A 27,378-nucleotide genomic window follows, 5' to 3' on the forward strand; every position below is an offset into this window, starting at 1 on the left:
GGATTTCTTTGTCCAGTGTGGGCATCTGAGCTGATGCAGTTACACAGAAATGATGGGGACCTACCAGCTCTTCATAGACAGTGCTGGGCCTACATGTCCCTCTCATAAACTGGTCACGATAGTGAGAAATTTTCCACTCATTTCTCCTTTGGAAAAGCTCAGTATCCTCTCTGGTTGGCCAATGAAACCTACTTCCAAAGTCCTGCTCAGGTTGATGGGCAGTCCAATTTACTGGCACTTGTTTTCCTAAATTATCTGAAACCTTCAGACACGTGATACAGCTGCACCTACTTGCTTCCCACCTAACCAAGGAGCACGATCAGTAGCACAGTCAATTGTGGCTACTGAAAGATGCTCAGGTAGTGCCTCCTCCACCCAGGGAAAACCTGGGCTTAGTTAAAAGTGCCTGAACACTCAGGGTTTGTTAGCATTGCCTGCAAAAACTTCTTGTGAATCACAGCTACACTCTCAGCATAATGGGATGCCAGGGTGAGTGGGATTCTGTAATGGTCAATAAAAACAAGAAACTTAAGGAAGTGTAACAACCAACATTTTTTTATTAGAGGCGCAATGGCCAAGCCATTCAGCAGGAATTAATTTTCAAGATTTGGCTACGGAAGAGCTCTACAATCTCTACATTGCCTTCCTCGTGCCCAGCCGCATGATTTTTTTTCAGGGGAGGCTTCAGCAGATGCCTTCAGCAGATGCCTTCCATCTTTTGGTCTTTGAAGGTGGGTTCCCTCTAGTGGCATTTAGAGGAGCATCGATTCTGTGTTATTGACTGATCTTGGTCCATAGGAGGGCAGGGGGAAAGAGGACACTGCAGGGTGTTACACACTCACATCAGGAAACACTGACTCGTCTTCATTTGGCTAATAGCCTAGGACTTTTGTGTACCACAGGTTCTTTATTTTTTCAATCAGCTGTTCAAACATTATACTGACTTTCGCTGCTTCTTTGACGACTCTCTGTCTGCAGGAGACAACAGAATGTGGTAAGATACACAAATATGTGAGGGTAATCCCCATCTGCTGTCATTATCACCATGCCTGTCACTGAGAGTGCAGAGCTCCTCAGCAGCCCCAGAGGGGCTTTCCTCAGAAGACAGGAATAGGCAGTATGTGTGTGCCATGAGTTACGTGGAACTGTCTCTAGGGTGATCATGCTTTTCCTTTTGTGAGGAAACTCATTCCCCTTCCTTGAGCAAGACATATGCACAAGAGGGCTAGAGCCAATTCTGTGATTTGTGTCAAAGTAATAACCGTGCTTCCTGGCACTCTGAGTGCTCAGCCCCTCACAGACAGCACCACAGCACCGTTCCAGGGCAGCTGATCCCCACCAGCCAGCAGCCTCCTCCCTCACCACCCATGGATAAAAAGCAGAACCTGCTATCCTGTGACCACTGTCATGTCCAGTGTGCATCCCTGGGAAGAGCTGGTGCTTTCACAGGACAGCATATCATCTCACCCGACCTCCCAGCACCTCACTCCCGTGGTACATCCGGCTTTGGTTAGTGGTCCCTTTCCCCTTGGGTCTCCCCATAGAGCTACTTGATTATTCTCTTTGTTCTCCCACTCTTCCCTCTCCCTTTTCCCACATGGCTGTTGGAGTGTTAGTACAAAGCTTTTCATACCTGGCTGCAACAACTGTTGGGCTCTGGACAGTATCCAACAAGAACTGACTGACTTTAGGAGACACCTTGTTCACAGCTTCAGAGACATAAGATGCAATTGCCTCAGGGATGGCCAGCAGGTCACGGCGGTCTTTCTCAAAGATGGACTTTGACTGCACTTCTGAGAGAAAAAGGCAAAACTCTGTGAGGCTTCTCATGCCAATTCTGTCTCTGGTATCTTCCCCCAGGTGCGGGGGAAGAGATTTGAGATTCTGACATTCAGAACCTCTCCCAGAATTTGCTCTAGCAGCAGACAGCAGCGCCTCTTCACCCAGTCATGGGTATCTAAGTCAAACACCTTTCATGGCAGAGTATTTGCACCAAGTGTGGGCAGTTTTCATGCCAGGTCCGTACCAACTTGTTTCACTCTGCCAAACGCTGTGTATTTGTGGTCTTCAACTGAATTATTTGGCTTCAGTCCTACTTCACAGTGCATGAGAACCTGTAGAGCTGAGCTTTGTCTCAGGCAAACAGCAGAGCTTTTCAGACTTACCAGGGAAAGTGGTGCTGAGGAGCAGAATCAGAGCTATCACCAATGCCCTGGATTGCAGCATGGTTTGCTGTTCCAGTTCTGCTCTCTACACAGAGAGACCTGTGGGAATCAGCATACAATATTTGGGCTGTTTTCAGAGAAATAAAACGTGTTGGTTAAACACCAGGTTTGCAACAAACCTAACCAATAAATGAAGACAAGAACAGAAAGGTCACGGTGCAGTTCCTCTGAAGAAGTGAAGAAGGAAAAATAAAGGAAAAAATAAAAATGAAGGTGTCTTTTATTTGTATAATCACAAATACCCATAATAATAGCTTTCAGAGCTCAAAGAAACATGGACAGTTAAAGCAAATTCTTTTATATGAGAGCAAAATTCCCTTGTTTCAGCACATGAGCAAACCCCTAAAACTGCCAGAGGTCAGAATAGGTTTCTTCCATGCATAAGTACAGCTGAAAAAATCATAACGTGGGATTTCTTTGTTTGTTTGATTTGTTTTGGTAAATTGCTCTAAAGAACATTGTGCTAGTGAATACATCACATGCAATGATCATCTTAGCAACCCAGTGATATTTTTTCTTGCTTTAATTGAGCAAACTCCCAACTAGCTCTAGCCTAACTAGGCTCCCTTGTCTTTTTCACTCTGGGATTAATGCAGCAGATAGTAGCCCAAGCAGAATAAGTTCCCAAAAGTGAGAGAATGCAAAATTTAGCTTCATCCAACTTCTTCTATTTTTGTCTTTTAAAAAAGTTAGAATTGGAGAATTGAAAATTTGCTACTTGGTACACTGAAAAGATGGCATTTCCTCTAAAGCTTTTCAAACACGCTGCACTTTAAAAGGTATTTAGAAATTATAATTGATGTATGCCTCCAATTAGAGGGTTGCATTACTCAGAACAACATGTAGAAAACATTTAAGTTTTAGGAATTGCAATGGCAAAATAGGCTGCAAGTCTATTATATGTGAATGCTTTGCTAAATTCCGTACCAGGTGGCTACAAGTCAATGTTCCTTCTTATCCCACAGTAAGGAGATTTCCATCCATTTTTATTTGCTTCTGTGCACAAATTACCTCCAAGAGCTACCACCCAATTCACTAGGCATTTGCACAGTTGCTCCTTTATCACCCCTCCTTGATTTTTAATCCCAGGGCCAGTTTCTCTCTGTATACAAAAAAGGCATAAATTTGCTTCCCAGGTGCATAAGCAGTTGCTCTTACCTGCTTTAAACCTGTAGTCCCTATGGTGAAGGCACCTGGGAAAAGGTTATGTATCTTCCAACACTGAAACTCTGCAATTCCTACCATGGGCTTCACCCTGCTGTGAGTGTCTCATGGAGCACCCATCACTCAGCTTCAGACCAGGTCACGCCAGGTACTCCCACCCTCCTCCCTTTCTGCACCATTCCTGCCTATGGAGCACTGAAGGGCTCACACTTTGGTTTGCAGCAGGAGATGGGGCAAGTCAGAAGATGACCTCCACTCACTTGTCTAAGATCTAGATACACCAGTCACAAAATCCAGCCACCCAGAACAGAGAGTTCAGCTCTTACCTGTCCTGCTTTCTCTCAGGCTGAAGCTGAGGTAGGTGCTCATCTGAGACCCCGGCATTTATGCAGAGCTAATATAGTGATAGCAAGGGGTCAAAGGTCCTGCTTTGTTTCCCCATTTGCTCTTTTGCAAGCACATCCAGCTCAGTGGGACAGGCAAGAAGGTGTGGAGGACTCTGAACCTGTTATTGAGATTTGGTAATGGAGGGTCAGTCTGACCTGAGCCCAAGAGATGTGGAAGGCAGTTTCTGGGTCACTGAGTCCCCCTACTTTTGCAGACAGCCATGTCATAGAGGCCCCTTTCATAAGCTGACCAAATTCCACATTAATAGTAGCTAGAGCGGGGCTAAATTTTGCTCCCGCTCTTCCTGTCTCCAACCCCACTGCTCTGACACTTACCTGCAGCTATTACACCTATTTTCTCTCCATTTACAGCAAATGCATTAACCAAATGCTGCACAAGGTATGCACCCTTCTCACACTTCTTTCCCTGTGACCCAGGCTTTTTGCACAGGCTGACTAGATGAGAATACACCTGAGACAACTGTCAAAACTTACCAGGAGGAACATCCAGCTATGGGATCCCCAGCCCAAGAAACACAGAGCCATTAGAGTTGGTCCAGAGAAGTGAGAAAAATGATCATGGGGCTGGAACACCTCTCCCATGGGGAAAGGCTGAAAGAGCTGGGGTTGTTCAGCCTGGAGAAAAAGCTCCAGGGAGATCTTATTGCAGCTTTCCAATACTTAAAGGGTGCTTACAAGAAACACTAAGACTCTACCAAGGCTTGTGCTGACAGGAGAAACAGGTTTAAATTGGAATATGGTAGATTTAGATTGGATGCAAGGAAGAATTCTTTACTGTGAGGGTAGTGAGGCACTGGAACAGGCTGTTCAGAGAAGTTGTGGACAGTGGAAGTATTCAAGGCCAGGCTGGATGGGGCTCTGAGCAGCCTGGTCTTGTGGAAGGTGTCTCTGCCCAAGGCTGGGGCAGGGTGGATAAAATGATCTTGTAAGATCCCTTCCAACGCAAACCATTCTTATGATTCTATGGTAACACCTCCCCAGGCTCCCCAGTCCCAGTCAGAAAGGGCCTGCATTGCTCCTGTAGGGAATGTTTTCCCATAGCTCAGGTTCCAAGTGCCCCTTGGGTCTCCAGTAAGTCCAATCACCTGTGTTTGGCTATTGCAGCCAGGGGAAAGAAACAGAAAGGCTGCAACACTGAGCTACAGAGGGCATCAGCAAGGGGGAATGGGATTTCCATTTTTATGTCAACCACATATTTATTAAGGGACTTCTCACTTCACTGTGGGAAACGTGAAAAGCTCAACCAGTACCTTCACACATCAACCAAACAAGATTTCTAGAAGACTTTTCCTCTCATGGTGCTTCAAGTGTTTTAGAACCAAACAGTGAGTGTTCTCATTCTGCAGACATGGCAGCCAAGCTACAGTGAGTCACATCATTGAAGAGGGCTGACAATGGTTTCCATTTTTCCACTCTCTAGGTATTTATTAAAATGACCTTTTTCCTTAGAAAAACCAAGAAAAAAAGTCGCCCAAAATAAGAAAAAAAATCCCACATACAAGCAAACATTTTTCCACTCTCTAGGTATCTATTCAAGGATCTTTTTTCCAGACAGACATACAGACATTTTTCCACTCTCTAGTTATTTATTCAAATGATCTTTTTTCTTAGAAAAACAACAAAAAAGTGTCCCAAAATAAAAAAAAAATCCCACATACAAGCAAACCACTTTGCATTTTTGTCCAAAAAATAACAACCAAAGATTCTTACTGACATGTAAAAAGGTTCATTTGAGAAGTAAGAACAGAGACTTTTCAGTTCCACTTCTGGTGCAAACACTAAAAAGCAATTTATGGTCTAGGAAGAACACACAAGAGCAACTGGTTCAAAGTTCTCTTATATTTCAATTACACATTTGACAGTCATTGAAGAGAATCTACACATTTATCATCTTTTACAACTGGAATAACATTCAGAAGACCAGCACAAGGCACATCGTAGGCATCAAACTTAGCAGAAACAGAAATGAGTAGTCATTACTTGTGGGGGTTAACTTAAGACAACCTTAAGTGTCCTCTCTCTCCTATGTCAGGCCAACAAATGGGAGGCTCTAAGTGTGTGTTTCAAACTGATGTGCTGCAGGAGGTAGTAACAGAAGGGACTTAGCTGCCCTGTGTGGTAATTCATATTGCTGAAGAGCTTTGTATTGTGGCTGTTATAACACAAGGCAACTTCCCCGGCCCTGAAGTCAGCCTAACTTTAGGCAGTGCTATCAAAAATACAATCCCAGAGATAGCAACTGGGTGTTTCAGCACTTTCTAGTGCCAAACAGGCACTTGCCAAGAGCAGATCAATGATTGCACAGAAGCAGCCCTTGCCCTGCATTCCTGGAATGGCATTCCAGAATGGCAGGGTGCTCTGCAAATAAGCAAGAAACCCAGATATTGCAAGGGCTTTCTTAATCAAAGAAAAATGACATGATTTTTTATCTCTCTTATGCATCTCTGGTCCGAGGTAGCAAGCAGCTGACTGTAGCATGGGTGACCTTATCTGGCCCTACCTGACATGGTCACTTACTCATTACATTATTTTAAATTAGAGTAACTCCAGTGGCTTTGAAGGCACTTCATCTGAGACAGAAGATTCATTCTTTGGGGGTAAGGTATGTTCCTTGAACATGAATGGAAGAACAAAAGCCTAGAATAGCAACACCTCCCATTTGTGAAATATTCAACTTTTTCCATTACAAATGGGCTGCCATATGAACATCAGCTCTTAGGAATGGCTGAAAAATTAAGCATTAATAAATTGCAATGTAGAAAGAATGAGGCTAGGGTATTTCCTACTGTTATTTCTTTCAGTGCACTGTATTGGAGCTGCTCAGTTCTCTCTCTCTCTCAAAAAGTCAAAGACCCTGTGATCTTTCTGGAAAAGGGTCCACGTTGTATTCTGCAATGCTGTCACAATGGGTTTGATTTATAGCACATTAAAATCAGAAATAAGCATCAAAAACAGAGCTTGTTTCCTTCCCACTTCTCTGTCTGCTTGCAGTTGTAAAGCACACATACATAGATTTCCTCTGTCGTTATTTCACCGCCCACCAACTGGTGCTTTATGAACCGCAGTGGTCTGTGGACCAGTGAGCCTGGTATCATTTCTGCTTCCCTGCTGGATCACCCAATCTGCTTCTGTCACAATTTAAGAAGTTACAGAATTAACATGGAGATACAATCAATTTTCCCTGAAGAGTTTTGTTTAATGTTTCTATAAACATGAACAAAGTCACTGAAGAGGAAATCAAGTATGATAAAGATAAAACTCTTCAGACTTCACACAGCACAAATTGTGTTAAAAAATCTACAATTAGTCATCCTAGCTCAATTATGGGGACCAGAGGAACAAAGAAAGATGGAGGGCTCCTTCATAGGACGTAGATAAAAAAGCACCACCTCTGCAGTTAGTGTGCTCATACTCCAGCAGCTCCAACAGCTGCTCCTGTTACAGAGAGAGTCACCTCTGTTTTCTTGCAGTGCAAGTGGCTTCTTGCTCTTGGGAAAACTTGCTGGCTTGTACACACTTGAATGTGAAGGAAAGTGAACTCCTTCCATGAAAATATCTTGGGATCTCACCATATGTCTCAAACAGCCTCTACTCTTCGATGGAGAAAGGGGCAGCCCTCTCCTGAAACCTGGACATTTGGGATAGGACAGGAAGTTGTCTTGCATGATGTATGAACCTATTGGAAGCACAACAAGAGAGTCAAATTCCAAGTTACCAATTCAGCTTCCAAGGGTAGAATTTGCAGGGCCCTGGCTATCTGCTAAAAGTTGGCAGAGGGTAAAGCTAACATCAATACTGGTTGCTTAGTTTTCGGAGAAGCAGCCCAGTATTATTTGCTGTCATTGCAGTCATCATAAACTCCTTTGAACTAACAAAAATACTAGTCCAACATTCAAAAAAGTAGTTCATACAATTCTCAGCATGTCATAAAAGAAGAAAAAAAAATGATCCACAGACAGTGGCTGATAAGAAGGTTCAAGAGTGATACTGGCCTTGCAAGTTCTGCAAACATCCTTAATTCCCTGTATTTGAAATGTGACTTATGGGCCAATTCACACTGTTCAGTGAGGGCCTAATGCAGGCAAGTACCATACTTAATACCACCCTACTTTCTTGAATTCAAACTTCGGAGTTAGTATTTTGGCTCCTTTTTAAAAAAAAACTTTTGTGATAGCCATCAAATATGGGCAAAGAGGCCTTCTGTCTTCAAAATGTAGGTTCTGAAACAAAGTCAACCAGAGAAGCTCGTTGGTCCTCCTGCTTTATTTCCATAGGCAGGAATTAGGAACAAGCACTTTCAGCCACGAAACTGTAGTAAGATGAGTACTCTGTAGTAGCCCTGGGTTGACCAGCAACTGTATCAGCTATCCAGCTAGGACCATTTGTTTGAAGTGTGATGTTTCCCATCATTGTCCAAAGAAAAGAAAAAAAAGGAGGTGGACATAGTAAAAGTCTCGCCAAGTCTTCCAAAGGAAAGCACAAACACATCAGTAGTTAGGACATTAAAGGAAAAAGAGTAGCAAGTGTCCCATGTAGCACTGGCTGGGAAATAAGCTAGGCATGACAGTCATGGGTACTGGCCAATCTCCAGTGCCTCTGGATAACAAAATAATTTGCAAGATCCTCCAAAAGCTCCTTGCCACCCGTGGAGTCTCTTAAATCCAAGAAGCCCCTCTGGTAAGACACTTTCCCATGGAAGCAGCCAGCATCCAGAGAGCTTCTCTTTCTCCAGCACATTTTAAATTAAAACAGTGGATTAATCACTTCAAGAAGAAACAGCAACTTCTCCTTCACAACTGGTCTCAAAGCATAAAGAAATTCGGTATTCTAGTTACAGGGTAAGAACTGAGGAAACCCTACAATCCAGCTCCAGATCAGATGCATCACACATGCAAGGCTGGTATGAGTGTCAGGGTGAAGATGAAGGACAGTAGTAAAAATGCTGGTTGTAAGACTTCTTCAGAGCCCTTTATCCCACCCCATGTATATAATACATGGCACGGAGAGGAAAGGGAGAATATAAAATGTATGGAAAAGAGTACATGGCTTAGCAAAGATATATTCACCAAAACCATGCTTCCTAGAGTTGAAGAAAATTCTGGTCCATGGTGTAAACAGTAGTCATACTTTGTTCGGTCCCTGTAGAGATGGACAAGCTTTGATAAATTTAGCCCTTTAAGTGAACAAATAAATTCAAGTCTGGATGAAAGGCTAGAACAAGCATCTTTTAAGGCACTAAGATCTAAGCTCAAAGTAGAGCCGGCTGTTTCAGTCAGTCAAGAGCAGAAAATCTGGCAGACATTCTAGTGAGACCTTATTAAGGCAGTCAGCATTCTTCCAACACTGTCATCCTTCTGTTTGGGAAAGAGGCAAAGTGGGGACAAAAGGAAGCAACTGCCCCAACTATGCTGAGCAGCTGGGCAGCAGCAACAAACATTACACATTCTGAAGCACAACAAAGGGCCTTAGAAAGATGTTGTGCCTCCCCCCACAAGGCTCCCAGGGGACTGGATCAGATGATCTCCAGAGGCCTCTTCCAATCTAAATTATTCTACTGTCTTGTGACTTCACAACTCTGTGAACATTGGAACCTTTCTCTGATAACTGCTGTGCAAAGTACCAGCATCCTACAGACTGGGCTCCTTGCAGTGCCAAGGCACTTAATAGAGAGAACTGGTATCTCTCTTTAAAGACTGGGAGTACACTATTTTCTGAAAAAATCTGTTGTTTCCAGCAGAATGTTTTCAACAAACCTCAGCCTATTAGAACTCAGCCCAACCTAAGTTTCCAAATCACAGCAATAAAAATAGGTTATGTATGGCTTTCATAGCACTAAACTCATATTCTTCAGAGTTGTAAGTCTAAGGGGAAGCTGCTTTATTTGTTTTATTGCTGTTTGTCTGTTCAATCAAAAGCAGCCATCCCAACCTAAATAGTAGAAAAACAAGGAGGAGTCCAGTGGGAATCTCAGTTCTTCAAGTACTGACATTAAATGACTATGCTTCTTCCACTGTGGGAACTTCCTCTGTCCTGCAAGAGAAAATAAAAGATTCAGCAACAAGGAATGATGAAGGAAAACACTATGTCTTCTCATCTGCTCTGAGCACCATAACAAAAACCATTCATACATATAAACATCCCAGCTGAAACTGAAATTGTACTTCCTTCCACAACACAGAGAGGAAAATGGTAATGTGCAACATACAGCACCTCAGAATACTCCCACCTGGTAAAATTCTGCATATGTGTGATAAGGGACACTTAACATTTTATTATTTTTAAAAAATCTTCATTTTTTTCAGGGGGAATACACTGTCTAACTTAGAGACTAGCAAATAGATGTGAAGCTGTTTACACTTAGGTTGCTACCTGAAGTCTAATCCCAGTGCAAACAGACAAGAAGAGCTGTGAACAGTAGCTGTTCACTGCCCATAAAGTATGTGTTCAATTCTCAGGAGTCCCACCAAGCAAGCCACCCTCTTCCACCTGGCCTGCAGAATGACACATTTTTCATCCATGCCACCCATGACCTTAAAGCCTATTTCATGTAGCTTTAGGCATCTTACCTGGATGTTTTCCCATATGAGCCATCTTAAAAATATCATGCACATTTAAAAAAAAATCAAGAGTAAACCAACACCAGAGATGGTTACAGAGGGATGCTGCTGCCTAGTCTGGAAGTGAGTTCTCCCCAGTCAGTACCAGAACAGCTATTTTAACACCAACATATACATGTACAACATATACACAGAACCCCAAAAGCCTCTGGATGGGGACAGGAATGTAACATGTCACCCTGTAGGTGATATACTTTATTTTGGAATCACAGTAGCATAGAATGGTTTGGGTTGGAAGGGATCTCAAAGATCACCTGGTTCCAACTCCCCTACCCCAGGCAAGGACACCTTACACTACACCAGGTTACTCAGGGTGCCATCCAACCTGGCATTGAAGATTTGACTTTTTACTTTGCCCCTGAGCACACTACATCTAGGCAATGCAAGTCAAAAGGAGAGAACTCAGCAGCCTCTTCGTACCCAAGCTGTGCAGAGCACCCCCTGCTCCCTGGCCTCTGAAAGTCAACAGGAAAGTAGCAAACATTCCCCCTCACTCCCTAAACCCCACCTTTTCCCTTAGATGGGAAAGCCTAAAGGCAGCTGACTCACCGAGCGGGTCCCTGCGCTGCCTTTGTGCTTCTTGTCCTGAGCTGGGATGATTTCCAGTGAGCGATAACTGGGGGGTTTATCTTCCGGCCATTCCCGGGACCGGCGGTTCCTCCGCCTGCGGTTTGATACCGGGACACGGACCTGCTCTTCCGAGGAGCTCCACGAGCCCCGGCGAGAAGGGGGGGAGTAGCTGTGCCGCCGCCGGCCGGAGTACTCGCTCCTCCCGGCGTGGTGCTCGTATTCTCGCCTCCCACCGCGATGGTGGCTGGAGCGCTCCTTGGCCTCCTCCGGATAGAAGCTGCTGCTGCTGCTCTTGCCCCTCTCGGCGTGGCGCAGGGGTGACACATCCCGTCTGGAGTGCTGGGGCCTGCCGTTGTAGCCACCTGTCCTCTGCCTCTGAGCATATTCCTCTCGCTGCCTGTCCCAGGGCTCCTGGCTGTAGCTGGAATGAGAATCCCCACTGGAAGGCAAGGGCCACCTTCGGTTTTCCCTTCTGTCCTCTGCTGCAGAGTCCCAGGGCCTGGGGGGGTGGGCAGCTCTTTGTGGCCGTGAGGAGTTGCTGCTCCCATGGATGGAGGAGATGTGGTCCGCGAGAGGAGGTGGCACGATGTTGGAGCCCAGAGAGGACAGCAAGCTGGGCTGCACAGCCTGCCGCTGGTGGGAGGGTGGCCGCAGCTGGGATGTGTTCAGGTTTTGGATTTCAGACTCCAGATAATCCAAAACACCATTGTTACGGGAAAGCTGAGCTTGTGGCTTCACCAGTGGAAGACTGCTCTGCAGAGATACATCTGAGGAGAAAAGCAGAGAATGTAGCAAGTCAAGAGGAACACTTAACTTCTGCACTCATGATCCCGGTTGAGTTCCTTCTCTTCTCCTGCTCCTCCTCACTGCAAGAGCTGCACAAGTCTCAGGCACCACAACCAGCACATCCATACCAAACAAGGTGTGGTGCAAGGAGTAGTAACTAATAGACTGCAGCATGATCTAGCATGTCTTAGGCAGTGCAGAGGTAAGAAGTCCAGCACACCTGGAAATACAGTGTGTATTTAGAGGAACATTTTTTTCCTACAGCATTGATACAATATTTTATTTTTAAACAATCAGAGAAAGATCTTAGCATTTCCTTTTATATTTCATTGAACTGGAAGAAATACTACAGAAGAAAAAAACATAAAAAACCAAAATTGTTATACATATGCATGCATACGCACACACGTACGTACAGATAGAAGTAGCAAATGGAGAAGAAAATTCTTCCTGCTTCATTAGAGTCCTTCACTTTTTGCTGCATGCAGGCTAGATCTATTGCACAGAAGGCAGGTTGCCCATAATCATTTGAAGACTAGACATTTGATAAGAACTCAAACAAATTGCACCTCACTTGTCATGCCAGTTTTGGCTATAAGGAGTTGACCGTGACCAGCACAGCAGAACAAAGAGACAGTACCCTCCTCTGCCACACAAAGCAAGATAAGCTGGGTATATTTACCCTGCAGTCACTGGGGTGTAGCACAGATACACCTTAGCTAGTGTTAAACTGCTTCACCCAGCACTGGGCCCAGCAAGACACTGAAGATAACAATAACAGGCTGTTTTTATGCACCCAGACAAGTCTATGGTGTGCTGCAGATGTGGCAGAGCTGTCATTCTAGGACATGAAGTCATGCTAGGAGCATCTTTCTCTCTTTTGTAGTAGAGAGGCTAAAGCCTCAATGCTGAACTTCCCTAAGAAGTTACCTGTTTTTCATCCTGATTTCCCTCAGAAATGATGCCCATGGTCTCACCTTGTTGCAGTAGAGGGTTCAGCTGGTAAGAGGAAAGTTTTGAGTTTCTGTCACCAGCTCCATAGAACATGTTGGGTGATAGCCAAGGGGCAAGTGCCTGAGCCCGCTTCATGAACCGGTGCCGTTCCAGTACTGTAACAGAAAAAGAAACCTTACAGCACCTGTCCAGAGAGCACAGCTTGCAGATCACATACCATTTTGCTTCACAGATACAAGAAATTCACAAAATTAAAATCTCTTTCCACCCTATGACAAAGGTAAAACAGAGCACATGAAATTCCAGTACTAAGTTGTACATCTTCAAAAAGGCACCTTAAACAGAAAAAAGGCTTTACTGCCTAACATTCTGATTCCAGTCCCAGCAACTGGGAACAATTAACTATGATTAAGAATGCAGCACATAACCAAGTTAAGACTTCTACCTGCCCTATCATTATGAGTATAGTTGCAGAAAGATGGGAAAAATGTTTTATAAAGCAAAACATGCAAATGTTTTCTCTCTCAAAATTCTTTCAGCTCATCATTGGTCCTTTCCCCTTTTGGCTCTGATTTCCAGCTAAACGAGACCTGTCCTTGCCACCATCATGTGGGTTCTGTCCGTATCCTATTTTCCACTCTATACTCCATCATTTCTTGTTTCACAAATAGTGCACTCAGGTGCACTGTCCAGCTTTTCCCTTTCTAGTCTTTTGACCACTCTTCTTGTCACTCTGAAACCTCAAAATGACTGCTAAAATTAAACCCCTAAGACAGTGTGGTCAAACTGCTGAACAAACTAAATTTCCTGTTCTCAACAACAATGTTCAGTGTGCCAGAGAAGCAAACTCAGTGGAAATTTCTCTTTCACAGGGTTTCCACCACTGCTAACGAGGGGTCAGACTCCAATTCCACTTCCCTTTTTTAAGCATTTCTCTCTCACCTCCTCTACATGGACAAGCTGACTATACTTGCCTTTGAAACCATAGCTCATTGCTGCTTCTTTTGGGGTAATACCTAGAAACATCTTACAGAAACTTACTCCTTCTACCACAAACAATCAAAACTTAAGTTTACAAGCAAGTAAATTCTGCAAGTCCCTGACTTTACAAAGCCTGGTTTGTCTGTCGTAACTGGGTGAAGCTTTTCAGCCAACAGCACCTTTGCGAAATTTCTCTTTTACGGCTTTCCTGGAGTTTCAGAAGTGAAAGACTTTTACTGCAGCCTCTTGTCTGGTCAGGCATGAACAGAACATTACAGTTCAGGAAACAGATAGGAACATAATTGCCTTTGAGACTTTTACCCCTCTGATAAATCTGGCTGAAGTTGTCTGATGAAATTAAAAGCTATTGGAGGGAAAGAGACAAGGGATAGACAGACAAGTTGACTGCATAAGATTTGCTTCTTTAAGAAACCAGGCTACAGCTAAGCTCCAATTAATTCTGTCCCCTGGGTTCACTGCAGCAGGCAGTATTTATGGTTCACACTCTTTGGGACTGAGCTCTCCACTTCAGGTAGCACTTCAGTCATTATCATGTCTTCCTTCAGCTGTTTCACTGGATTTATCCAGAACAACACTTGCAGCAAAAGAGGGATGGACCGTGCCTCTCAACACATCCTTCCTTTCCTCCCCAGTTCAGGCAGCTCCACCCCAAACACCCTCCCCCTCCCCAGTCTGGCTCCAACCAGAGGGAACAACAAAGCTGGAAACTTCAGGGGTTTTAATTCTAATAATCTGGTATCTTCAAAGATGTGTAATCTGAGGTAGCAGCTTCCAAGAACTTTATGTCAAACTTGCTTCTATTCTTTTTTGTCCAAAGGCATTTCCTTCCAGCTTATGTTTCAAACTTAGAGGATAAGAGAAAGAAGACCAAAAAAAAGGATAAATAGAAGGGGAAGGCCTTATCTCTCCCTCTCCCATTCCTCCAGTTATTACCTTGAGAATGCCTGCTGAGTGCTTGTCCTGGGGTTTTGACCTTGGTCTTTGCCTGAGGAGTAAGAGGTCCAGTATCTGTGGGCATACCTGCTTAGTGTTCTCCCTCTTAAGGTAGCAAGGCTGTCACTAGGACCAAAGTCATCCTGTCCCTGTCACTTTCTAATCTCTCCCTACAGCTGAACAAATCCAGAACTACCCCTGGTCCTCCTTCTCCACCATCAGCCTTTCTTCCTTCCCCAGATACTTTGCCTTCCAGTTTGAATCAGACACATACTCTTGTTCCCCATCCGCAAAACTGAAGTTACAGAACTTTTTAAAGTGAACATATTTATCTCAGGGAGGTCAGATTCACCCTAATTCCAAAACTCCTACCTGCTTTGGCAGAATGTTGTGCTGTTCCCTCCACTTACTCTCTGCTAGAAAAATCTGTTCTTCAACTTTGAGTGACTTTAACAGCTGCTGGGCCAATTATAAAAGTAAAGTATTTTCCAAGTTAGTGAGACCCAGGTGCAAGTATATCCTATTTCCCCCTAATTCATTACTGGAAGAAGTCCACAGCAGAAAAAGAACTAAAAGGAACAGAAAGAGGTCATACATATATTTACTCTGATGGGCTTTTCTCAGAGCTTTCCATGGGGATTGTAATTGGCTTGCTCCTGGGGCATGTCTAATATCTCTGTGCATCAATCCTGAATTACTCAAACAATGCACTTCTTTTACTGCTCGGCTCAAACCCATGTTAGTTAATGGCATGATTCACAGCACCCAGGATTATCCTGCCTCCCTGGCACCTGTGACTGTTCAGCAGAGCCACGCTGTCCTCTAGTGGTCAACAACGGGGAAAGAACCAGCCATGCTTGCACTGTGATCATACAGCAGGTGAGGATTTCTGCCTTCTCCTCAGCTCCGAGGAACTGTTATTCCTCAGCACTGTTTTTAAGATGTCCCCTGAATCTATCTTCTCGTGCTTTTTAAGGCCTCCAGTTCATTTCCTGGCGTGCAAACAAAGTAAGTCAGAGGCAGGATGAAGTGAAGATGTATTAGAGGAGAGGAGCAGGCACATGGATCCCTTGCAAAGTGGATAAAGAGGGCAGGCAGCTGGGATGGAAATTACAGACACAGAATCCAGCATCCAGTCAGGAAGGCTGGACCTGTCTGTACCTCCTCTCATGAACAGGGAGAGATTTTGAGAATCCCTCCTTTAACGGAAAGCAGGAAATAACAGCAGCAGTCTGGAGTGAGCTATAATCTGCAGCATAGAAAAACAGAAAGGAGCTCACATAAACTCTGAATCTCTTTTTTGCTGAGAACTTGGAATTCTGGAGGTGTGAGTCTCTCATCTCCATCACCTCTCTCCGCCTCCACAGGAACTAATTTTTCTGCCGAATTTCCAAATTGAGCCTCCTCAACACGCTTTACTTGACAACCTGTAAAGCCTGTTTTGTTTTGTTTTGTTTTTAGCAATAAAAGGGATGTTTTGTTCACTCTTTGCAAGGGCTAAGCAAATTAAGTCTGAATCTGAAACTCTCACAGCTTACTAACACCCAATGTATACTTAATAGCTGTCTTAAAGGTAAAGGTAAACCTGAAACAGAGCTCCTTGCTCATAAATCCTCTCCTTGTAGCATCTGGGGAAGAATCTGGTGATTCCAATGATAAATAAACTTATTTGTTGTATTTTGTTACTGTCAGACTGTGTAAGCTTCAAGATACTTGCTGCTAATCAAGTTACAGTTACAGGAATGAAGAGATTATATGACCTTAACAGCCAAAATTCAAGCAGTAGACTTACTAAAAGAACAGGGTCCAGCTTATTACTGTTAAAAGCAAACACAATGAAGTTTCTTTTGACCCTCAAAACTTCAGAATGCACTTGCAAGGCTGACCAGCAAGAGAGACGATCTTTCTCCACTTTCTTGTCGCTTCCTTCCCCAAGGAAAACCAAACAAAACCTTTTCCTTGTAGAAGGCACAGCTCTGAAGAAAACATGCAGATAAAAAATTTCAAATTTTTACGTAATTCCTCTCAGAGTATCACACTTGAAGGTAAGGCTAGTTTGGAGAGTAGAACCAAGGCAGCTGCTTGCCTTTCTCACATGCAAAGGCATATGAACATCAAGACAGGGAAGAAAAGTCCTGTGCTACTCAGACAAGGGGACTGATTGTGCCCTGGATGGCATGAGAGAAGCTGGTAGCAAGGTGTGAGGGGAAACTTCTGAAAGTTGGATACAGAGGAGCAAGATAGATTCCACATATCCCAGATCCCCTCCTCTAATTTCAGATTAGCTGGTCATGGAGGTCACATTGGCCAAAGAAATATCTCAGTTTATATGGATGCTGAGCAGAAGGGAGAAAGTGGAGCTCAGCAAGCTCCCAACCAAGCCTTTGTCTTGACAGAAGGCATAAACAGATGCACATTTGCTTGAACCTCACCTTCCTGATTACAGCAGCACCGGTTTGGACAGCAGCCACATTGGATGTGGCAGCAGCAATACTGAGGGCAGCACTGGCACCAGCATATCCCAATCAGCAGAAGGAGGAGGAGACCACCAAGAATGATGAGGAGTACTGTGAGCCAGTCTGTGGGAAAAAATGAGAGAAAAAAGGATTGATCCCAATGTATCAGGCCATGGTAAGTTACTGAGCACCTCTCCACTGCTGGAGGTGTCCTGGAGTAGGGAAGAGGAGAACAGGAGATATCTTGCCACCCAGGCAACAAAGCACAGGCACTTACGGAGAACAATCAGCTTAACTTCTTTGTCCGCATCACCTGAGGTATCTCCTGGTGCTTCCACAGTGCAGTAGTACATGCCATGGTCCCACCACATGACCTCACTGATGACAAGGTCTGCTCCTGTGGGAGAGGGACTGAAAGGTCAGTGGGTGACTGGGGACTGACAGACACTACTTTTAGGCCCCACCTGAAAAGGGGCCACCTCTGCAGGTGACACAGAGTACTCCATGTCCCCTCTTCCCAAGCAGAGCCATCACCTTCAAACAATCCCACTGGAGTCCAGTGAGAACTCCTATTAACAGCATTGCATTGACTGCCAGTCCCTGTTTTCTGTGTTGCTGGAAGCCAACCCTACTGGTTTTGGAACATAGATCTGTTAGGTCCTGTTAGGTCAGCTATCCCAACAGCTCTTCTGGCAGAAGCAATAGCTACTGCTCCATGGACCACAGGGAACATATAATATACCTGGACAATTATGCAATACTTAGAAGAATAAACTCTTTTCTAGCCTCTGAGCTCCTCAGCTTTTGTGCTCTTCAGCAGAATGCTTAGGCATCCTCAGCTCAGCCTTAGGTTGTAGTGCCTCCAACACCCTCAGGCCAGCTGGGGACAGGGCCCTTCACTGTCCTTATTCTATTGCCATATGGGGTATGTAAGTTACAGATGACCTTAGCCATGTTCATGCTTCTCTTCACTTAGCAGACCCAGATACTGGATAGCTCTTGAGTTCACTGCCAGCCTGGGAGGTCACTCACGGTTCTGAATGGTGATCTTTCGCTGCTGGTAGTCGATGCCTAGCACAGGGTCCTTCTGCCCGAATTTCTGGATGACGATGCGCACCTTCCGCTGGCTGTCATTGCAGTCATCAGAGGGGTCCTGGCCAAGGGCTAATCCAGCCTGGTATGCTACAAACACACATCATCAGGGATGCCACAAGTTATTTCAAAAGACCAATTTCTATCCCCGTGTGAGCAGTAGAGAAATTCTTGAATACATGTGTGCAATCGCTTTGGTCTAGCAATACAAAGCATGGCTTCAAACCAGTAAGTTGCTTTGGAGTACTCAAAAACAAACAGAGGTAGAGCCACAGGAATGGCAGAGATTTTGAGAATGCAGGAGCTGCAGAGGAGATGCCTCCTGTACTCACAACTGAAAGAACAACAGTAGAAAGAAGCTAATGGTAGTAGGTTGGAAGGCAGCTCCCAGTATGAAGCTGAAAGGAAAAAAGTCATAGAACACCCAGGAGTACTAGAACTAAAACAAAAGGGTGTTTATTTACCAAACAAAATCTCTAGACATACATGAACTGCAGTATGGATTGTCTCCCTTTCCCTCCTGTATCCCATTACATGTTGTGGAACTCATAAAAACAGAAAATTATCCATCACCTAATTCCAGCTAAGGATTAAGTGTAAAGACACCCAACAGAATTAATGAAGGACTAGGGGTGATTTCTGTACGATACTCTCCTGACAGACTCACATCATAAACCAACATTGAATTTCCAAGTATTTAGGAGCTGAGATTTGGGGAAACAGCTGATTCAGTAAGCATTTTCTGTAAAGGGCTTGCAGTGAAGAGAGATGAGGACAAAGCTTGTCAAAGGCTCTTCCACTGCTGTATCTAAATAGAGCACAAAGTCCCTGTTGGGGACTATTAGCTTGAGCCTGGGCCAAAAGCACTCACATTATGCTGAGATCAGCTGAGCCAGGGACTCACCTGCTTGGGGACTAGGTTGTAGAGCACTTGATAATATGCCTACCCAACCCATCCAGACTGCATGAAGGAGAGTTTGGGCACCAAGGCACCCACTGTGAGCTCAGTTCCAAGTGTACAGTTAAGCTATGGCTGGTCACTTAAACCCACTGCAGGGTTTAAAAAGAACAGAACAGAATAGTTGAGTTGGAAGTGACCTACAAAGGTCATTAGTCCAACTGTCTAATCACTTCAGGATTGACCAAAACACCAAAACATAAGATACCTTATTAAGAGCACTGTCCAAATGCCTCTTAAACACCAACAGGCTTGGGGCATCGACCACTAGTCTAAGAAACCTGTTCCTGTGCTTGACCATCCTCTCAAAGAAATGCTTACAAGCATCCAGTCTGAACTTCCTCTGATGGAGTTTCGAGCCATTCCCACACATCCTATCACTGGATACCAGGGAGAAGAGATCAGAACCCCTGTTCACTTCCGGATCTCAAAAAGCCGTAGAGAGAAATGAGGTCACCCCACAGTCTCCTTTTTCCTGAACTAAACAAGTGCAAAGTTCTTAGCTGCTCCTACAGGATGTGCCTTCCAGCCTTTCCAACAGCTTTGTTCCCCTTCTCTGGATGCATTCAAGTACTTTAATATCCTTAAATCCTGGGATTTAGAACTGCACAATACTGCAGGTGAGGCCACACCAACACTAAACATAGTGGGATCATCACCTCTTTTGACCAAGTGGTTATACTGGGCTTGGTGCATCCCAGGATGCAGTTTGTGTACCACATTGAACACCCCTGAATTAAGGCTGCCCTCATCAGAATGACTGCACGTGAAGAGCTCTCACCACTACTAAATGTTATTACTTAGAATTCTTCATGCCCTCCAGAATGCGGGTGTTCCTTCTACTTCCTCAAATTAGTAACATCTGGTCACAGCTGGTATCCAGCTCCAACCACAGGGCCCCCATGGAACCCTAAAGCCCACTTGTTGCAGGGCCCTTGCTTTCAAACATGCTGAAGCATAAGATGGGGCTGTCAAAACTGACTTGTGCCAACCATGGCTGAACTGCTCTGCATTCTGAGCTGATGACAAGGAGGACAAAAGAGCTGCTTTGGCGAGGACTTCTACAGTCTCATATCATAAGGCCTTGACTATTCAAAGAAAATAGCAGACATGACCTATTTTTCCTTGGAGCACAGGGAAATGCTACCACCTGGTTTGTGAGTAAGAGGGGGTCATAAGCCTGGACTAGCCAGACAGTCTACCTTCCCCATCCTTCCCATTTGAAGGGGGATTCCCTGGAAGACGAGCCTGACACTTACAGGGTGAGTAGTAGTCAAAGATGGGGTCCTTGCAGAAGGATTTGAAGCGCCAGGTCACCACCACGTCCTGCAGCTGTGCTGAGGTGCTGTAGTCACACTTGAGGATGACAGTGGCAAACAAGGTGGTGTAACGCTCAACATCCTGCACTGTCACCAGGAGAGAGAGGCAACCTGCAAACAAGAACACAGATATCCATCAGCCCACAGCCTCATCGGGACACCCATCACACCACCTGCACCACACCAAGGATCCAAGTACATTTCCTTTGTCCCCATCCAGGACCTGCACCTGCACCTATGGACGTTCCAGCCCCTCCGGAGAATTCATCCAGGGTTACAAACCCGGGTTAGAACATGAGTCCCGTCTTTCCTGACAGAAGGCCACCTCATGGGCCCACCTTAGTGACTGAATTATGTTCTCCAAAGCAACTACGAGTAGCCATTATGCAGTGTATCACTTTATTCTCCTTCTACATGGGCAAAACTGTCCCTCCAATTCATTGGGCCCAGAAGCACACAGGATGGGACTGCCTTGGCTTTTAATCCTAACCAGAGAAGTTCTGCATCACCATATGTTCATATAAACACCAAATGAATTTTATCAAGGTCTTGCTAAAACACTCATCAGAATATTATCTAACAGTGACCAGGATTAAGACAATACAGCTTTCAGCCTGCAGCACTGTAGTTAAACTTAATTGTTTATCACCACTTCAGGACAGCGCACATCAATTACCCCCTTTTTTCCTTTTCAATTAAGCTATCATTATGTATTTTAGAACTCATCCTTACAACCTCTACAGCACTTTGTATCCAAGCAGCTGTACACACTCAGGGAGAAAAACCTTATGAACTTTCTCATAAGTTATGCTGTAGTTTAGCCATACTCCAGAAACATCTCTATCTTATTTAAACTTTGATAATACAGTAAGTTGTGCTTTTCATTAACAATAGCAAAGTTATCACCAGTTGCCACTGATATGGGAATACAAACACTAGTGGGGCAAGTGTGGGATGCCCTGTTTGGAATACATGCCAGAGAACCAGGCAGAGATTGCAGTGCTGTGCTAGTTGCTTCTTAAGTGGGGAAAGGAAAGGCAGGAAAGGAAAGTGGGAAGCTTGTAAGGTACCAACAGAACAGGTCTCCATGAACCAATACTTGATTTTTGTAATAGATTCCAAGATTTTCTCTCTACTCCATGTTTTCAGGATGAGAGCAAGAGAACAAGTTATTACTACTATGTAGTAACACCTGGACCACAACTGCAAACATCATTCTTTGTCAAGCATCATTCAGCATCCTCTTGGATGCACGTCCACATAACATTCCAGGCAAATACGAGCTCATGCAGTTTCCACTGTGGAAAAGATGCTGCAGAGGTGCAGTGCTGCCTCAACGAGTCACTCTGCAGTAGGGTATTGTCAATGCAGCCCTTGTACAGTTTCTGGTTTGAAATGGGGCTTCTTGTCAGCTAAGTGAAAGCACAGGCAGAGTGAGCTCATTTGCCTTAAAAACACCACACAAACATAGAGAGGGCCAGGGCAAACCCTGAATCCAAGGCTTTTCTGAAAAATAAGATTTATGCACATGCACTTAAACCCAGAAACGCCAGCAGCTGTGTAAACCTCTAGATAAAACAAGTTTTTACAATGCTGTAGCACAGCAAGGTCCAGACCGCTGACAGGTAGTTAGCCACATTTGCTCTTATTTAAAAGCACTGTAGTTCAACGTCTTGTTTCAGCTTTCATTGTGAAATAGCTGACTCTGGGATCTTAATGCAGAAAATCACAAGAAACCAATTCAAACTCTCTAGATTGGCAAAACCTTGATCTCAGCATCAATTAAATGAAACCCCATATGAATTCTGACTTGTCAAGGCTCATGAGAACATAACATTTTCCATGGGTTTTCCTACAACAGCATCTCTCTGGCAAGAATAAAACATTCAAAATCACTATGTGCTTTTCACTAACAAAACCCACATCTCTTTACGGAAGTGATGCTTTCTCATTACCTCTGCTCTGCAAAACAGCTGGAGTTGAAAGATAAGTCCCTTATTTTCTAAAGAGGTTGAAAACCTACTGTACCCCCCAGAGAACAGTCAGATGCCACTGCATGTCCAATGTTTCTTATTAACCTCCTCCAAGAAAACCAAAGAGTTGTAAAGTTAAGGCTGGTTCCTAAACCTGGGCTGCATTATTCCACTGCAGGACGCTATCTTTCTCATCGTGGTTGGAAAGAACAAACATGGACACTACCAATCTAGTAAGGTATGGCAACCTCACGCCTGTGTCTTCACAGCAAAGACACTAACCTTTGGTGCCAGTGTAGCCAAGTTTTAGCTAGAGCACTACCTGGGAACACGGCTGCCAAGCCAGACAATAAACAAGCATACCCTCCATACTTCTTTGCTTCCTTCACTGGTTCTCTGTGAAAAACCAAACTTCAGTATTTAAAGCCAGATCATCAGCCAAGACCCAGGCATCCAAGAAGTGAAATGATAACTTTATTTCCAAGAGGAGGTTAGAAGCTGTCAGGCAACCCGCAAAGCTTGGCAGAGATGGCTCTGCTGCCTGCAGGCCGCCCGTGGGCACGGAGGTGAGCTCAAGCTCCCCACACAAGCAGGTGCCCAGCAGGTGTGGAAGCACTGCAGCTACCCCAGGGCCGAAAGAGGCAAAACCTGGGGTGGGGGAGCTTGCGAGAGGCAAGAGGGGATTCCCTCCTGGCCGCACACGACCGATACTGGCGGCTGCCAGGAAGCAGGAGGCCACTTCCTCCTAGGAGAGAGGTCAGCCGCACCTTTGGGGATCGAAACTCGTCTCTGCACGGTTTCGTACCGCGCTCGGGAGAGCCCCGCGCTTCCGCCGGGCGGGGAAGCGCACCGAGCGGGGAAGGGCGCCCGCCCGGGCCGGGCCGGGCCGCCCCTCTCCCTCACGGCGGGGCCGCCGCCACTGCCCGACCCCGCACCACCCTAACCCGGGGCGGAACCCGAGGGCGCCTCCCGAGCCCAGGCCCTGCGTTGCGGGGGTGTCCCGGGGCAGGGCGGGCGGGGACCCGGAGGGGGCCGGGGGAGCCCCGGGCCGCACTCACCGACCGGCAGCCAGGCCAGCAGCAGCGCCCACCGACACCGCCCGCACGGGGCCATGGCGCGCTCTCCTCCTCCTCCTCCTCCGCCCGGGGACGTCGCGCCCACTGTCCCTCCCCTTCCGTGGCACCTGTCCCGGGGCCGGGCGCTGCCGCCGGCTGCAGTCCCCTCCCTCCCTCCCTCCGCACCTGCTCCCTCCGCCCGAGCGCCGGACAAAATACCAGCCGCCAGGTTCAGAAGCGGCTTTAAATATACCTATGCAAAATGAAAAATATATATCCCACAACATGTATTTATTATATCAATATAATATAAAAAAGATATCTATGTCCTGAGCACGCAGGTGTATGAGAAGTTACGGGCACAGACAAGAGGTTTCGCCCGGAGCTGCGCTGCCCAAGCGAGGGGCGCACGGGAATGCACGCTTCGTCCTGCGGGCGGCAAGAACGGCTGGGGAATCCACAGAATCACAGGATCGGCTGGGTTGGAAAAGACCTCCGAGATCAGCCAGTCCAGCCTGTGACCGAACACCGTCACGGCAGCTACACCAGGGCACTGAATGCCACCTCCAGGCTGTCCTTAAACACCTCCGGGGACGGTGACTCCACCACCTCCCTGGGCAGCCCATTCCAATGGCTAATCACCCTTTCTGTGAAAAAATTCTTCCTAATGTCCAACCTAAACCTTCCCTGGCGCAGCTCAACACTGTCCTAGCGTCCTGTCGCTAATTTAATTTTCCCGCTGTGCTCCGAAAACACCGCAACCGTGGCCGAAACAGATGTTATTTTAAAGAAAAAAACCAAACAACCCGAAGTAAAACACCCCCGAGCCCCGGTAGCGCTGCGGACCCGCCCGCTGCCCCTGCTCCCGGGGCGCTGCGCCGCCGCCGCGGTTGCCTGGAGACCGGACGGCGGAACGGGCCCAGCTACCCGGGGCTGTGGGGAGGCCGCTCCGGGCACAGGTACCCTGGGCTGTGGGGAGCCCCTTGGGGCCGCTGCGGGCCCAGCTACCCGGGGCTGTGGGGAGGCCGCTGCGGGCAGAGGTACCCTGGGCTGTGGGGAGCCCCGAGGGGCCGCTGCGGGCACAGCTACCCGGGGCTGTGGGGACCCCCGAGGGGCCGCTCCAGACACAGGTACCCGGTGCTGTGGGGAGCCCCTCGGAGCCGTTCCGGGCACAGCTGCTCCCGGCGGGTGCCGTGGGCTGTCCGCTAGCCCCGCTCTTCACGCCCCCGCCGCTGCTGCGTCCCCCGGGGCCCCTCTGTGGCCGCAGCCTCCCCATGGCGCCGCGGAGGCTCCCTGCCCTGCCCGCCCCGCCCGCCCCGCTGCTATCCCCGCGAAACAGGAATGAATGAGGGTCCTGCTAGACATCCCGTACTTCATCTGAAATGCGGGACTTGGGTTTTCTTCACCATGTCTAAGGCAGTTAATTTTATTGCCTGTTGCGTTTGTGGCACCGCTCTCGTACTCGTTTGTGTGATTTTCCTCTATAAGTTAATAAGTAACTGGTGATGTCACCCACTCTTGTTTCTGCTTGGTAAAAACCTGGTAACCTTTATTCACAGGGCAGGCTTTAAGAGACTTGAAACTTTTGCTTCCATGTGTTAGAGCTAGGTTATCTGGATCATACAGAAGGCTACTTTAGGTATAATATTGGAAATTAGAATTAGATTTATTTCTCCTAATTAAAAAGGTAAATACTTCACATGTGTGCAACCTAGCAACAGTGGGGAGAGCAATAGCAGGGCTCTGGTCCGTGTCCTTTCTCTGATGTGAGAGAAGAGAGACAATGGGGCTATGATGAACATGATGTGTCTAGATCCTGCTTTGTAGCTTTATCCTTGCTGTCTTGGTCTCTGAGTAGTAAATAATTTATATACTTAACTGTTGTGAGAATTGATATCTTCTGTTATTCTCCTTGCTCTCAAGTCTTCTAGCTGTTGTAAGAGCAGCAATATTCTTCAGTACTTTTTTTTCTTGGGCTCTTAGGTTGATTGCCTAAAATGACTTTTATTACTAATTTTCTAGTAATGCTGGTGAACAATGATGTACACACAGCACTGGTTTCTATGCCTGATTTACACTTGGATATTTTTCTTTCTGTATAAAGACACTAAAAGACTTTAATCTTTTTTTTTAAATGAAAGTAAGTTTTGCAAAACTCTTCTGTTTGCACACTTTGTGCTCATCAGGAGTGCAGTAAATTGCTGATGTGTACTCTGATGTGGTCTGAAGGCTGAAAGAATTGCAGAGAGAGTTGTTCAATGGTCTGCTGTTTTTCATAAAGAAATGGAATATTCAGAAAAAAAGTGCTGAGGAGACCATATTTGAAAGTGTGTTAAACAAGCAGGACTTGGCAGATGGGAAGAAACCTCACATATCCAAAGCAGAGCTGACTTGAAGAAGATGCCTCATGCTGGAAGCAATGATCGGTGTGGAGTTCCTTGTGGCAGACAGCCCTCAAGATACCCAAATGCTGCAGCCATGTTTTAGACCAGTGCTACCCCCAGGTCAGAAAGAGCAGAGAGTGTAGCCTGGAAGGCTCATAGTGCAGTGCTAAGAGGAGTCAGGGTTGGAAGTCCTGGGAAAAACTGAGTTCCTTCATGTGGAATGAAGACAATTAAAGGAATAACACAATCTCTCTTGAAAGAAAGACTGAATGTCTTTTTTATAGTTTTTCCACAGCCCACCAGTGGCTAAAGCTTTTCTACAAAAAATAACACATTTTGATGTGAAGTGAAAAATGAAATCCTGCAGAAGCAGCACAATGTAGAGATAATTTTTTAATCTCTTGCTTATTGCTGGTACTGATAGCACTGCAGTTAAGTTCTGCAGTAGAAGTTCCCTGTTTCTACATACCCTGCATTAGTGGACAGAACTGATTATCACTCTTCTGTGGATGTAAAATCTGGTAGGTGATGTCATTTAAGCACACTTACACAGTTAATGTTGGGGCAGAGACAGCTTAAAATAACTGTTAGATATGTTCTGTTTTCTGAAGTAAAACTGTAGGCTGCATTTTGATCATTATTTTATTTCATGTATTTTGTGCAGTTGAAGTGTCAGTCACAGGGTTTACGAAGGCAAGAACTGCATTTATGAGGCTTACACATTTAAACATCTTTTTTTCTGGAAAGAAGAACAGTGTAGGATGACAAAATAGAAAGAAAATGGTGTCATCTCACTGAATTTGTTTACGTGTTAGAAAATAAACACCCATTTGATTTAATTATGCTGTATTTTGAATAAATGAGACAATTGTCTGAGATTAGAAGTCTCTTAATGTCCAAATTTACTGAGAATTTTTGAGAAGCTTCCATATATAAAGATTTCTGTGTGGCAGCAAAACTGTCAAAAACATTTTAGTTTTGAAATGCCTGAAATCATATACCTGAATGAAACCATTTCTCCATTCTGTGGCTTTTGAGAGTGTAGCTAAGAAAAAGGCAGTTTGAAAGGAAATGGAGCTTTGTTGAAATTCGCAGCTTGTAGCACTGTCCACTGAAACAAAGATTACCTGAATTCAGTCCTGACTGAGTTCTTAAAAATGATGAAACTGATGTGGATCTGGTACAGTATTTTAAGTCAGTGTCTTTACTAGGGCTAGGGGAGAAATATACTGCCTTTCTCATAGGCATTGGCAGAAAAACTCTGATTACTAACTTGTTTTTTCACAGCTAGACTTGTCACACCAGTTCTGCTTGTCACTATCTCAGTTTTCAGTATCAAAAGGCTTAAATCTTTTTGATTTAGGAATCTGTCTCAAAAATACCTGCCGAAATCCCCCAGGAAAATAAAGTCAACATTCAGAGAGAAGCATGCCTTTGTCATGGTGAACCTGCACAAGAGTTTTCTGGATCAGCCAACTCATGA

General features: G+C 45.4%; 3 protein-coding genes across 8 annotated transcripts in view; 1 reads left to right on the top strand and 2 right to left on the bottom strand.

The window, feature by feature from the left end:
- Window positions 1–545: 545 nt before the first annotated feature.
- LOC146445290 (apovitellenin-1-like) lies at window positions 546–3,803 on the bottom strand. The gene is made up of 4 exons (XM_085071205.1): window positions 3,716–3,803; window positions 2,166–2,264; window positions 1,634–1,793; window positions 546–972 (listed from the first exon to the last, which is right to left on the bottom strand). Exons 2-4 carry the CDS (start codon window positions 2,224–2,226, stop codon window positions 873–875), a joined length of 321 nt encoding a protein of 106 aa, XP_084927331.1. The 5' UTR covers window positions 2,227–2,264; window positions 3,716–3,803; the 3' UTR covers window positions 546–872.
- A 1,551-nt stretch (window positions 3,804–5,354) lies between these two features.
- Window positions 5,355–23,635, bottom strand: ILDR1 (immunoglobulin like domain containing receptor 1). Its single transcript, XM_085071280.1, has 8 exons — window positions 23,515–23,635; window positions 20,424–20,594; window positions 18,147–18,296; window positions 17,392–17,511; window positions 17,091–17,237; window positions 12,747–12,878; window positions 10,963–11,750; window positions 5,355–9,826 (listed from the first exon to the last, which is right to left on the bottom strand). Exons 1-8 carry the CDS (start codon window positions 23,567–23,569, stop codon window positions 9,785–9,787), a joined length of 1,605 nt encoding a protein of 534 aa, XP_084927406.1. The 5' UTR covers window positions 23,570–23,635; the 3' UTR covers window positions 5,355–9,784.
- A 750-nt stretch (window positions 23,636–24,385) lies between these two features.
- CFAP44 (cilia and flagella associated protein 44) overlaps window positions 24,386–27,378 on the top strand; it is a 42,595-nt gene continuing 39,602 nt past the window's right edge. For 2 of the 6 annotated variants that reach the window (XM_085071208.1, XM_085071239.1), the window contains exon 1: window positions 24,386–24,470. The gene's annotated coding sequence lies outside the window, so the exon portion shown is untranslated. Of the gene's footprint in view, window positions 24,471–25,070; window positions 25,199–25,257; window positions 26,417–27,378 lie in introns of those variants that run through there. The other 4 variants (XM_085071211.1, XM_085071248.1, XM_085071230.1 and 1 more) reach the window with 3 other exon arrangements.

This window comes from Lichenostomus cassidix, chromosome 1 (assembly GCF_008360975.1).
Source record: "Lichenostomus cassidix isolate B80296 chromosome 1, HeHo_3.0, whole genome shotgun sequence".
Taxonomy (NCBI): Eukaryota; Metazoa; Chordata; class Aves; order Passeriformes; family Meliphagidae; genus Lichenostomus; species Lichenostomus cassidix.

What these genes read in the sequence shown, in the direction of transcription:
- ILDR1 (XM_085071280.1), bottom strand. Translation starts at nt 23,569, where the DNA reads ATGGCCCCGTGCGGGCGGTGTCGGTGGGCGCTGCTGCTGGCCTGGCTG. An exon ending in GCTGGCCTGGCTGCCGGTCG is followed by an intron (nt 20,595 to 23,514) that starts GTGAGTGCGGCC and finishes TCTTGTTTGCAG; the next exon opens with GTTGCCTCTCTCTCCTGGTG. An exon ending in AAAGATCACCATTCAGAACC is followed by an intron (nt 17,512 to 18,146) that starts GTGAGTGACCTC and finishes CCTCTCCCACAG; the next exon opens with GAGCAGACCTTGTCATCAGT.
- LOC146445290 (XM_085071205.1), bottom strand. Translation starts at nt 2,226, where the DNA reads ATGCTGCAATCCAGGGCATTGGTGATAGCTCTGATTCTGCTCCTCAGC. An exon ending in CCTCAGCACCACTTTCCCTG is followed by an intron (nt 1,794 to 2,165) that starts GTAAGTCTGAAA and finishes TTTTTCTCTCAG; the next exon opens with AAGTGCAGTCAAAGTCCATC. An exon ending in CCAACAGTTGTTGCAGCCAG is followed by an intron (nt 973 to 1,633) that starts GTATGAAAAGCT and finishes TGTCTCCTGCAG; the next exon opens with ACAGAGAGTCGTCAAAGAAG.